The following is a 13,237-nucleotide window of genomic DNA, read 5'->3' as shown; positions in this document are numbered from 1 at the left end:
ATTTATATTTTAGTTTTTACTTTTGTCTCATCAGACTTCTGAGTTATGACCCAGATGTACGAAATCTTAAATGAACCAAAACAGCATTGATGATAACTATAAATCTAGTATGCCTTTTATTTTAAATGATCTAATGCTGTTATACATTCAGTATTTCTGTTGTTAGTGGCCTTTGATAAAAATACAAGGGAGATTAAAACAGCTCAAAAGTAGGTGATTCGTGGCTGTATCGGAGTGTCCTGGTGGACTAGTGGTTCGGGTGAGTATTACACGTATAAGACTGTTTTGTCCCTGTTTGATTCAGCACAATAAAGACTTACATTAAATTAAGACTAACAATCCTTCTACCTCCAAAACTCTCCTCTCTATGGTTGTATTGTAAGACAGTGGAATAAAGGCAAAAAGGCCCCAAAATACCTTAGAACAGGGGTGTCAAACTCATTCTAGTTCGGGGGCTACATGCAATCCAATTTGATCTTGAGTTTGCGGAACAAGTAAAACCATTGCATAATAACCTATAGATAATATATTTTAATAAACCATCTAGGGGTAAACTGGTAAGAGATACTGATAAAATGTCTCCAAGCTCACCAAGGAGCTTCACATCTAAATTATGCTGCAAGTCAATTATCAAGTTCAGGGAAGATCAGAAGCTTTGACTGTGGATGGCAAGCGAAAATAAGCGAGAATAGCAGCGTGTTTTACTGCAATTTTCACACTTTGCAAAGTTATCAAGTGGGCTGTTCCTGGCCCACAAGCCGTATGTTTGACACCCCTGCCTTAGAACAAAGGACATGTGGGCAGAATGTTTTTAGACGGCATCTAAAAAGTTATAAAGATGACATTAGAAGAGAGAGTTGGTGGATATCGAGGATTTGGAAGAAACCAACAGTTAACATGACGCATTTCGCACACTGCTGCACTTGTAAAACATTGTGAGTTGTTTTTTTGTTTTTGTGTTTTTTTACTAATAACAACATAATCATTGTTAAAATGACGCTGACATTGATACTCATTTATCCTAAAACCCCAGGAACAAAAATAAACCCTCAAAGAAACGGTTGCATTTAGTTACAAGAGCCTGTGAAAGGAAGTGGCGTCAGGACTTCGGCTCTCTGTTTAGTCATATTTGTGGCTACTGGGACTGGAGTGAGATGCAGTGAGCTACAGAAGGAAAGCTTAGTTTAAAGAAGAGCTACAGAGAAGACTGCAGAGTCCAGCGTATCAGAGAACTGATTCATTTCTCCCACCACGTAATTCATCGTATCACCTATCACAGCACTGGTGTCATTCATTTAAATGACACTTCGATAAGATTAAACTCAGCAGCATCTGTGAGTCTCCACTGATCCAGTTCAAATCAGAGGAAAGGCGTTGAAGTTTCTCTGCAGAGTTACATCTGATATCTATAGGCAACAGGGTGGATTTCCCATCATCCTCTGCTCATTTTTTGCGTCTTGTTTTGACATTTCTGATCATACAAACCAGACAGCAGCAGGTTGTCGGTGGCGTCTTCAGCCCACCAGCTCGTCACCATCCTAACACGTGAAATCAACTTCCTGCTCCGTCTTAATGTTCCCGATCGCGGCGTCGCACCGGCACCGCAAACAGTGGCAGGGTCCTCGTGGGCGACGACAGCTCGGGGTCAGAGTTGCTCTGATCCCGAGCAACAAGGGGGTCGGTGGCCTTGTTGCCGCGGCGATCCGAAGCCCCCATGTCTTGGCACACCTCGTAGGAGAATTTCCTCTTCTGTAGAGCTTCGGCTCGCACGGCCAGGGAGCGAGCGCACACCGTCAGCAGCACGATGAGCGTGCCCAGAAGGAGCGACACCATTGGCCAGAGGACGCAGTGAAGGAGGACGCTGGTGTCATGGGAACGGCGCCACAGCACGTCGTCGGGCCTGAAATCACAAACAGAAGAAATAAACAAACAATAAAAGGATGTGAGTAACTATAATCTTTGTATATTGGGTTCAGAGTGCTTCCAACACCCAGGTGAACTACACTCAACACTGCACCTGAACGCCTCATGTGTGGACGCACAGACGGAGTAGTCGCTGCTCTGCTTTGCTCACCCTACGTTTGCTGACTCAGCGTTACACGTAAACTGGGTGTAGGAACAGTACTAAAATATAGTTTACCCTGCTTCATCATTGTCATCTTAAGGCCAATTTATGCTCAACGTACGTACGAAAATGTATCAGTCCTTTTCAAACGATGTTACCGTCACTGCTCACATACTTCCATGCGTCCTTTACGTTGGCATGGATGTTAACCAATACATCCACCAGGGGGCAGTGCAGAGTCAAAACAACAAACTCAAAAACAAACATGGCGACTGTGGAGGAGATATTGATAATGTTCCTCTTGCATAAAAAGATAAAAACGATATGTTTAACGTTTCTAACCAACTCGCACAACCTTTCCTCAAAGAGTTCCGCCATTCTTATTTCTTCTTCGTGTCTCACTAGAGCTACGTATCGGGTAGTGACAGCAACACTGCCCCCCCATGGTTTCCAGTGGTACTGCTCCGTTTGGTCTGTATCTGTAAGCTTTATTTAAACGTGCAGAAATATGGACAAAATGAACGCGGAGCACGGACAGAAGGCTCCGTCCGTATCCTGATCCGTATTAAACGTTGAGCATAAATGGGCCTTTACAATCACTAATCTTACAAAGCCACAAACAGATGCATTACCTCATCTGTGCCTGCTGCAAACGGCTGTGTTTAAAAAAGGAAAATAGTATTAAAAATAAGTCGCTTTTTTCTTTCAATCACCAGCAAAACCAATGTATGTGGTAGCCAATATCTTTATGATATGAGGCGATGGGAAATGCAGTGTCCATTCAGGGAAAACACTACCAGTTTTATCCACAGTGAACATCAAAATCAGCACAAAATGAAAGTTCTTTGTTGTATCTTAAAAAAAAACCTTTTGAGTGCTCCAGTTTTTTTTCTTTCTCTGAAGTAGCAAAGAGGAGTTTATCTGTAGCATCAACAAGCTCCCACCAGACTCTCTATTATGAAGCAGAGTTTCCTCATTCTGATCCTTCTGGTGCAGAGATAAAAATAAAACCAGCCGAGGTCACAGGTAAACATCGTCTGTGGATAATAGGAGGATTAAGCTGACAAGGTAAAGAACATCTCTGATTTTCTCTATCTCATCATTTTTCGGTCACAGTATAAAAATAAGAGCACTGTTTCACAAAAGGTCCACAGTGACCTGAATAAAAGGGTAACAAGAAAAGTCCTTTAAATACAATCTACATTATTACAGATTCTACTTTATTTAGTAACTATTTATATTACATGATTCATGGAGACTCTATAGTCCTTTCTCATGTATACGCATATTAACAGCAAATCGACTCTATGGACAAAAGTATTTGGACAAACACTAAACCAATTTTCGATAGTTGATAGAACTGATTCCAAACCCTTTAGGCATTCATCTGCTGTTTCCATCCATCTGTAACACACATTTTAACCTATAATTTCCAGAATATCAATAAAAAAACAAAATGCAAATGAATGTTTGTTTGAATAGTTTTAGTGTCCTGAGGAAGTCAAATTATATATCAATTATTCAGAGGGAAGAATAAATAAATAAAGACAGCTATTTTATGTTTTTGTTTCATGTGACTCCCAATAAACTAAGTTAAATCCACAATAACGTTTTGAACATTGTGGTAAAATGAAGCGCTAATACTTTGTTTTCTTTGTTATTTTCAGCAAAGATTCAACACATGACTTTGCTTCTTCCTACTGTTATAGTTTGTAATCCTCCACAGCTGCAAAATGTTATTTAATCCTTGTGCCTCATTTGAGAAAGTGTCACACATGGCGCAAAAGAATGTCAAAAGAATATTATAAATGTATATTTCCCACTTTCAATTCATTATTTTTAACCAACATCAGTCCTGATAATAACTATCAAACATTCATTTATTTTCAGGAGTTTAACCCTTTAAATGCCAGTTTGTTTACATAATACAACTGTTGTTTTTTTAATGTTCAAAGCTCAATAACCAACTGTAGCTTATACAGAAAGTACAGCACATTTGAAGTGTTAAATATTATATTCTATTGAGTTTGACAACCTGTTTGTGCAAGTGTGTGTGAGTGGATGCATGAGTGAAAGTGGTTGCATGTGTGTGTGTGAGAGTGTGTGTGTGAGTGTGAGTGAGAGATTTAGACATAAAGCTGTAAATGCAGACCTGCAAGACAATACGAATTCTCCACTTGTATCTGCACACACATACATTTATGCACACACACTCTCACACACACACACACACACACACACACACATTTATTTTTCAATACACACCACACTCTGACACCTATACCAACACATCGAGGTCATTTTGGATGCAACCGCATTTTTCACTGGTCTGCTGTGCTTCATAATGCAGGACGAGCAGAACTGGGGAACACTGCACTGTATTCTCTCATAGAGCTAAATACAGCTAAATGATGTTATCTGGTAGGGGGAAAAAACAACTACAGTTTTGAAGCCAGGGCTCTAAAATGACAGCCCCAATCCTTGGAAGAATCGATGCCATGTGCATGAACACAGCTCATTATCAAGAAAATAAAAATGAAAAGACAAAAATGTCCTCAGTGGGGCTCAAAAATTGAGCTATGAGATCTCGAGGTATAAGGACTGTTAAATTGAAGTCAAAGGTCCCTTATGTGGGGTCAAAGGTGGAAACCCCCCCCCCAAAAAAAAGATGCCTGAGTAGAGCTGCTGGTTATCACTGATCTTCTCTGGAAACAATGATCTGTCACCGAGGCAAATTTCACAGCATCACACTTCCCCCGTTTCCAATTTATCTGTATCACACCTTGAAATAGACTGCTGTGTAAGTGTGTGTGTGTGTGTGTGTGTGTGTGTGTGTGTGTGTGTGTGTGTGTGTGTGTGTGTGTGTGTCTCACCTCCTCTGCTGGTTGAAGAAGCAGGTGAAGGACTGGCTGCTGACCTCTTTGGTGAAGTAATCCTCCCACCACAGGACGCTGTCTCTGTTCTTCTGGTTGTCCCTCTCACAGGGAGGAACGTACGAGCACTGGGACACAAAGAGAGAGACGTGACGGTCATTTACAGTTCAGCCACCAAAAAACGTCATAGAAGTAAAAATTAACATCTGACTAAATCTCAGGTTCATGTTGGCGGTCTTGAGCCGAAAATGGACGCTCAGAATCATGAAACATTGGCAGCAACCTAAATAATTTCCTTGATTATTCATCCAGTACTTAAAGATAAATCTGAGTTGTAGGTAGCCGTAAAAACCTGTCTCTTTTTAAGAGGAAGCCTTAAGGCCCATTTATGCTCAACGTTAAATATGAATCAGGATACGGACGGAGCCTTCTGTCTGTGCTCCGCGTTCATTTCATCTGTATTTCTATACGTTTCCATAAAGCTTATGGATACGGGCCAAACGGAGCAGTACCACCGGAAACCATGGGGGGGCAGTGTTGCTGTCACTAATCGATACGTAGCTCTAGTGAGACACGAAGAAGAAATAACAATGGCGGAACTTTTTTTAGGAAAGGTTGTGCGAGTTGGTTAGAAACTTTAAACACATCGTTTTTGTCTTTAATGCAAGAGGAACATTACCAATATCTCCTCCACAGTCGCCATGTTTGTTTTTGAGTTTGTTGTTGTCATAAACGTTTGACTCTGTGCTGCCCTCTGGTGGATGTATTGGTTAACATCCATGCCAACGTAAAGGACGCATGGAAGTATGTGAGCAGTGACGGTAACATCGTTTGAAAAGGACGGATACATTTTCGTACGTACGTTGAGTATAAATGGGCCTTTACCAGGAGATCCTAGCAGCCAGCGTACGTTCTCCTACAAGCTTGAAAGCGGAGGGAGAGGGGTATTCACCACAAGATGCCACTAAACCCTAAACACTGGTCCTTGAAGTTTAAGTAAACAATTATTATCCACATAAACGTTGAAATTGAATTGAAAATATCCTCTCCAATTTTGACGGTCCCTTAAAAATGACTGTGATTAACCAGCAGGGGGCACTGTAATGATGTCAAAACATGGTGAGAAGTTTGATACTGATTGACGCAGAGGGGGGGTCTGCATCTTCCTCTTAGTTTCAGTTCCAGCTTCTAAACATAACTTTGCACTCACACACACACACACACACACACACACACACACACACACACACACACAAACACACACACACACACACACACACACACACACACACACAAACACACACACACACACACACACACACACACACACACACACACACACACATGGATTCACATCACAGGAGGTTGATTGGTGCCTGGCTGGTTACTGTGGATCAACTGGTTGCTATGACAATGATGTGATTTGTACAGAGAAGACGGTTGTGTGTGTGTGTGTGTGTGTGTGTGTGTGTGTGTGTGTGTGTGTGTGTGTGTGTGTGTGTGTGTGTAGTGATTGCAACCCAAACTACATTCAGCTCCACACAAACAGCAACAAAACACCAAACTGATCGAGTATCTGCTTTTCACCAAGACTGATCTAAAAAGAGTTGTGAAGTGGGAGCAGACATGTTGGACACCCCTGGATCCAAGAAATAAAGACATTACATAAACCATATTAAACCTTTACATACTGTTCATATGCTGACTCATAATTAGTCTATAAACCAAGTAACATTCAAAAATTCCCATCTGTCATAGATAAATGTTTGATTAATCCTTCTGTTTGTTTAAAAGACATTCACAATCACTATTCTATGGTCCAGGAGAACATTTTATACAATATGCTGAATACAACAACATGTTTTGAAGCTGATTTTCAATTATTTTTAATAAACACAGGTCAAACTTAAACATTTGCCTGTATAGAAATGTGTATCAGCTGCACAAAAAAATTAAAATATGCATTTCATCTCCATTTTTGTAAACATGGAGTCAGGCTAAAATAAATGTGTATAGGATGTTGAGCCTGAACAGTGTGTAAAGGTTGGATCGACATCATTCAGTACAACATATGATGAATTAAGTTAGTAACTATCTGGTTCTTTTGTTATAAAAAGTCAAAGGTAAAACACTGTGTATAAAGATTTCAGGGAATACGTTGACTACGATGCCGAAGGTGCATTTCAGCAAGAATCATCCAATCACAGAGCTTAAATTATGTGCTCCGATCATAGCAAGCAGAAACTAAAGATTATGATGATGAGAAAACTGGATTTAACTGTCTACAGATGACTTCTTCTCCATAGTAACAGCACATGAGGCTCATGGGTATTGTAGTAGTATTTTTTTAGCTGTCTGTCAAAATAACAAAGAAACCGTGATATCTCAGAAAAAAAGCTGAATTAATTAAAAGTGGTGGTCATAATACAAGCATGTAGGGTTGGTGTATTATCCTGAAGCCCTGATCTCAATGGTCATTTCAATCAGGACTGACCAGCGAAAGACGATATTGATGATTAATTGTTGGCAAAAGTCTCTACAGGGAGATTCTGAATTGAGGGATTTCATTCTTGAGCATCAGCAGGATAAAAATCTCATCATGGAGTCCAGACACTGTGTGTCTTGGAAGCTGATGAAGTGATGAATCTGTGAAGCCTGGGCAGTGATGGGGGGGGGGGGGGGGGGGGTTGTGCTCATAACGGCACTGTGAAAGCGATCAGCTGACGTCTTAATTGATGACGTCAGCTGATCGAACTTTCACTAAACTTCATCAGGAAAGTTTTAAAATGTGCATTATTCATTAAGTTGTATATTCTATTCTATTTAATAGTATGTTTTTGGGCATTTTTGCTTTTATTTGAAAGTAGCATAGAGACTGATAGGAAACAAGGAGAGAGCCGAACCAGGGACATTGTGATTATGTGGCCATAACCTCTCGACTACCAAAACGCTCGGCCACATCACCAGTAGTTACTCATTAATAATGCAGATTTTATGTAAATAGCTTCCTAAACAGCTTTCAGAGAGGAATCTGAGCTGTAAGCAAAGGTGAGTAAAATATCACAGATGTTAAATAAACTCACAAACAATATTAGATCTTTAATACTTCAATGAAAGTTAAGTACATTTTAAAATTCATCAGTGACTCAGCCTGTTTTCCTTCTTCTTATCAGAACATTTGTACTCGCTGCTGCTGCTCTGACAAATGACAAATATCATGCAAGCATTTGTGTCTCTTTTTGTAAATGTCTTGTCATGTCTGAGAAGGGCAGAGGACGGCTGAATGATTAAAAGAAAAGCAAACAACCTTTCAAAACTAACTCTTTTAAGGTAAGATATGAGGCAATAAAGCTGGAATGGGATCAATAATTTCCTCCATCAGGACGTTTCTGCTCACTTTGATGCTTTAAGTGATAAAAGTGCCACTTGTTTTATGTGTGTGATGTTTTCATGAGCAGACCTTGATCTGGTTTTCTGTCTGCTCGGTTCAGACTCTCTCTGTCTGTCTGTGTAACTGTCACATTACTACGCTGCTCAGCACAGCAGCCATTCATCATCCAGCCAATCAAACGCGCCTCGCCTGACGACGTCATCAGAGGGTCGCCCTGCCGGATGATTGAGGTTGCTATGCCAACAGGCCGAGGTTACAATTATATGTGTGTGTGTGTGTATGTATTTAGATCCCCAATAAATGGCCTAAATGAGATCAATCTGGAGTGTGTGTGTGTGTGTGTGTGTGTGTGTGTGTGTGTGTGTGTGTGTGATGATGCAGTTTTTTAGGATGAAACTGACAGTCTGCAGTTACAGTCTGAACGCAGCACATTTAGATTCTACTCTCAGGTGTTATTTCAGTTCTTAATATTCAAAGCATGGACTCACTGACGCACTCTCACAGGATTTGGTTTGGCAGTCTCTCCGTCGGTGGCTGAAATCAATGATAATAGCATTGGTCTGGTAACTTTGTGTTTTACTCTAATTGGCCACAAATCTCATGTTTGGATCCAAACCAACAATGAGCTGATCTACTAACAGTGTTTCCTACAGAAGTATTAGAGACTATAGTTGTTGGACCTCAGTCTGAACCTCTAAGGGGGCAGATTTATATGTGTATTAATATATGTGTCTGTGTATATACAGTACCAGTCAAAAATTTGGACACACTTTCCCATTCACATCAATGAGAATGTGTGTCCAAACTTTTGACTGGTACTGTACATAATCGATATATTAGTATATGAATGTGTGTGTGTACCAGGCGGGGAGTTCCGGTCCTCTGAAATGAGGCCAACGCGGAAGTAACTTAAAACTGCATTCTATTAAAAAGGCCACCAGGGGGCGACCGTTTTGGTGTCAAAAGGACTTCCGTCTCTATACAAGTCAATGGAGAATTCACCAACTTCTCACTTGATTTCTAACCTCAGTAAACGTTTTCAAAATGTGTTTATGGTCTCAATCGCTAGTTTAAAGCCTTCTTCAATGCAGTATGATGTTCATTTGGGACATTTTGGCCTCCCTGATATTATATGTGACGATAAAGCAGGGTATGCATTAGGGCGTGGCTACGTCGTGATTGACAGGTTGATTGGTTCACAGGTTCAGGAGGGCGCCTCATGCTCCTCCTGATGCCCATATAAGTAGAATCCATGTTTTTATTTTTCCCAGCATGCACCTGAAATTTTCAAGATGGCGCTGCTCAGATCCGATACTATTGGCCTCCGAGCAGCAGTCCACAAACCAATGGGTGACGTCATGGATGTTACGTCCATTTATATCAAAAATATTGATATATATTTAATTAGTACGTAGCAGTATTTGTCAACTGTTTGTGCAATTTGTGTTTAAGTCTTGTCTAGAAGGTCTGTTTTGTTTTTGTTTTGTATCCTACGAGTTTTTTGTTGATGATGTTTGTTGACCTTTTGAATGTTATGAGTACGGATATGACAACAAATTTCCCCCTGAGGACAATAAAGAATGAATCTGAATCTGAAGTAAAATCATTGAACCATTGAATCCTAATTGAATTACCAGTGGTAAAGCTATGAATGGTGATGACACAGCAAAAAGGTCACACCCACAAAGCATGGGACAGAAATATGCTTGACAAAAGAAAATGTTAACGCTATTTATTTACTCGTTGCAATGTGGTATTAAAATGAACGCTGCAATTTCATCTGTAATGAAGAGAAAACTCATTCATAATGTTAGCCTATCTTTGGCGCAGACATAGTGTACATGTCAACTTATCTGTATTTCCCCCATTAAACTGCGTAACCAGCAAATATTTTAGAGCTTATAGTGCTCTAGAGGATTTGCTCTCGGGCATCTTCATACACTTTTGTTCTAAATGAATTGTGTGTTGTTCTTAACGAGAGCGATCACCAGGCTAGTGCTTTACGTCTTGAGACTTTTTATTCAACTGTAGTTCTACTATGGCGAAACCTACAAACACAAGCAGGAGGAGGGCGTTTTGGAGAGTTAACAGACAAGTTCGGCTCACTATGAAACTGTTGCGTCACAAATTAGACTATCACAGGCTGCCACAGTCTATATAAATAATGGGTAACACTGACTAACAAGTATTATGTGTGTATCCAAAGCCTGATATATCTTATTCCTCTGTTGTTGTCCAAAAACTATTAAAAACACTTCACAAACTCTTCATAATGAGCTGCTTAAAGGTAGAGTCAGTCATTCTGCACAAAGATTGTTGATATTTAAACTAAACCCTTCCCTTCGTGCTTCAGAGGCTCAACTCCCCAAAGTTATGGACTTGCATTGCCATGGCAACGACCAAAAGGAAGAATATGGCCGAATTCAGAGCGATGCGTCAGCTGCGGAGTCACTTCTGTTCCTCTCACACTTTATCACAACAGTTACATCCACACTCTCCGCCGGCCTCCACACTTCACCGTCTCCGTCCACAGAGGCTGAGAGGACAGTTTACATGTCGGCTCCGGTTTGTATTTACTGAGTTCAAAACACACACACAGCCAGATCATTTGTCTGATTTAAACAGCTGCCTGCTCAGATTACGTGTCAGAAGCAGACTCAGAGGGTTACAGATTGTAGGTGGACTCTGTGAGACTGTCTGGGATTCAGTGAGGATTTATATATTTAATAAAAACAGAAGTGTCTCAGTTCCAGGAGAAAACACTGCCAGCCTTCTCCCTCCACCAATCCATGTCTGCTAGAGACCAGTGTTGGGGAAGTTACTCAAAAAATGTAATATATTACACATTACTCGTTACTTTTTTTTTTAAGTTACGCGTTACATTACTTAATTACTGCCTGTGGAAAGTAATGACACTACTAGTTACTTTACTTTTGCGTTACTCCTTAGCAACCTGGTTGATGTGTAAAAATAATATATTAACAGATAAAATAATATGAGTCTTGACCATCATAACACCATGTTGTACAAATAATAACTGCCTCAAAATAATATATAGAACCTATTTCTCTTCAGAGTCAGCACCAGACTGGTCGGGTTAAAGAGACTCTACATGTTTCAATCCCAACACAACACCGGTCCAGATAACTCACTAAAGTTTTCCTGTCTATTGACGGCCGTCGTCGTGTACTATTATACAGATACAGAAAGTTTTATAATTCCCCGAGGGGCAATTCAGTTTCTACAGTCCACCGTATAGACATTATGTGGGACGGCTCATGACTCTTCAAGCGACAACTCTTCTGACCAATCAGTGGCCGGCAGTCTGGTGACGTCGCATTAGTATCGGTTCGGCTCGCTTGGAACTTCACCAGAGCAGGTACTAAAAAAGCACCAGGTACTTTCCCTAGTGGAAACGCAAAAAAAAAAACGAGTCGAGGCGAGTCGTGCTGGAACTGTGTAGTGGAAAAGCGCCATAAGTGTTTCGTTATTAGCTTTGTGTTAACAGAGAGGTCAGAGGTCAGGCAGTTGTACCGCAAGCGTGCATTAAAAGCTCCTTTGATAAGTTTTTTTATCCGCACAGTTTATGCATAATAATTGAAGAACTAATATACTTACAGGAAAATGTAATGTGATTACACCAAACACTCACACAGACAGCTGCTCAATCTTTGTCTAGAATCACTGACTCTGCCTTTAAGCCCTGACAGAAAATGAACGTGACACAAACACACAAACAATTAACTGTGACTGTGAGAGCATCAATCATTCAATCAGGACAGGCTGACAGCACATAAACACAAGCTCTATGATTTGGTTGCTAATGACGACGTGAACTTTGTCCTGCTGGAAGTTTAGACAGACAGAGGACGATCAAGTCATCACATGTTAACTCGTCTTTCTCTCAACAACAAAAAACTGTATCTCAAATTTAATTAAAGTTTAAAATGTTGTAAAATATTAACTTCAGCTCAGTGAGTCAATCCACTGAGTTCATTTTGATTATCGTTCTACTGGAATTAATTGTGAAGATTTGCTGTTTTCGGATGTGAAAATATGAAGATATAAATGGTCCAGATGTCTGCTGGTATTATGAGAGGAAGTTTCTGTTGTACAACCTCGTTATGAATCTAATGAGATAATCAGGATCCATGTGTTTGTGTTCTGGCTCCAAATCTGCACACAGCAAAAGAGATTAACCTCTCTCTCTCTCTCTCTCTCTCTCTCTCTCTCTCTCTCTCTCTCTCTCTCTCTCTCTCTCTCTCTCTCTCTCTCTCTCTCTCTCTCTCTCTCTCTCTTCTCTCTCTCTCTCTCTCTCTCTCTCTTCTCTCTCTCTCTCCTGTATCTCTCTCTCTCTCTCTGTATCTCTCTCTCTCTTTCTGTTTCTCTGTTAGTCTTTCCGGCCTTTCTCTCCGTCTGTCTGTCTCTCTCTTTTTCAAATTCAAATGTCTTTCTCTCTGTCTCTTTGTCCATCTGTCTTTTTCTCTCTGTTCCTCTATCGGTCTCTCCGTCTTCCCTCTGTCTCTCTCTCTCTCTCTCTCTCTCTCTCTCTCTCTCTCTCTCTCTCTCCTCTCTCTCTCTCTCTCTCTCTCTCTCTCCTCTCTCTCTCTCTCTCTCTCCTCTCTCATCTCTCTCTCTCCTCTCTCTCTCCTCTCCTCTCTCTCTCTCTCTCTCTCTCTCTCTCTCTCTCTCTCTCCCTCACTCTCTCTCTGGAGGATGGATGAACAGGACAGTGATGAATCAGTGTTTTTCTTTAAGCAGGTGTGAGTGTTTGTCCTTCTACCTGAGAGGAGAAAAGCTTCGAGGTTCGAAATACTCCAAACTAAACACGTAAACAACTTCCTGTGACCGATCGCTTCATTTAAAGAAGAATTTTTGGTGATTTTTCTGACCTGAGAAAGAGACGGG

The 13,237-nt window shown here is 40.6% G+C and overlaps 1 protein-coding gene across 1 annotated transcript in view; it reads right to left on the bottom strand.

The window, feature by feature from the left end:
* Positions 1–1,569: 1,569 nt before the first annotated feature.
* Positions 1,570–13,237, bottom strand: part of LOC134004269 (calcium-activated potassium channel subunit beta-4-like) — a 29,506-nt gene continuing 17,838 nt past the window's right edge. Inside the window, exons 3-4 of the mRNA XM_062443488.1 lie at positions 4,939–5,066; positions 1,570–1,900 (exon numbers count right to left, since the gene is read on the bottom strand). Coding sequence (XP_062299472.1) covers positions 1,570–1,900; positions 4,939–5,066 — 459 coding nt within the window. The remainder of the gene's footprint in view (positions 1,901–4,938; positions 5,067–13,237) is intronic.

This window comes from Scomber scombrus, chromosome 22, assembly GCF_963691925.1.
Source record: "Scomber scombrus chromosome 22, fScoSco1.1, whole genome shotgun sequence".
Taxonomy (NCBI): Eukaryota; Metazoa; Chordata; class Actinopteri; order Scombriformes; family Scombridae; genus Scomber; species Scomber scombrus.
This window is presented reverse-complemented; position numbering and strand designations above follow the sequence as displayed.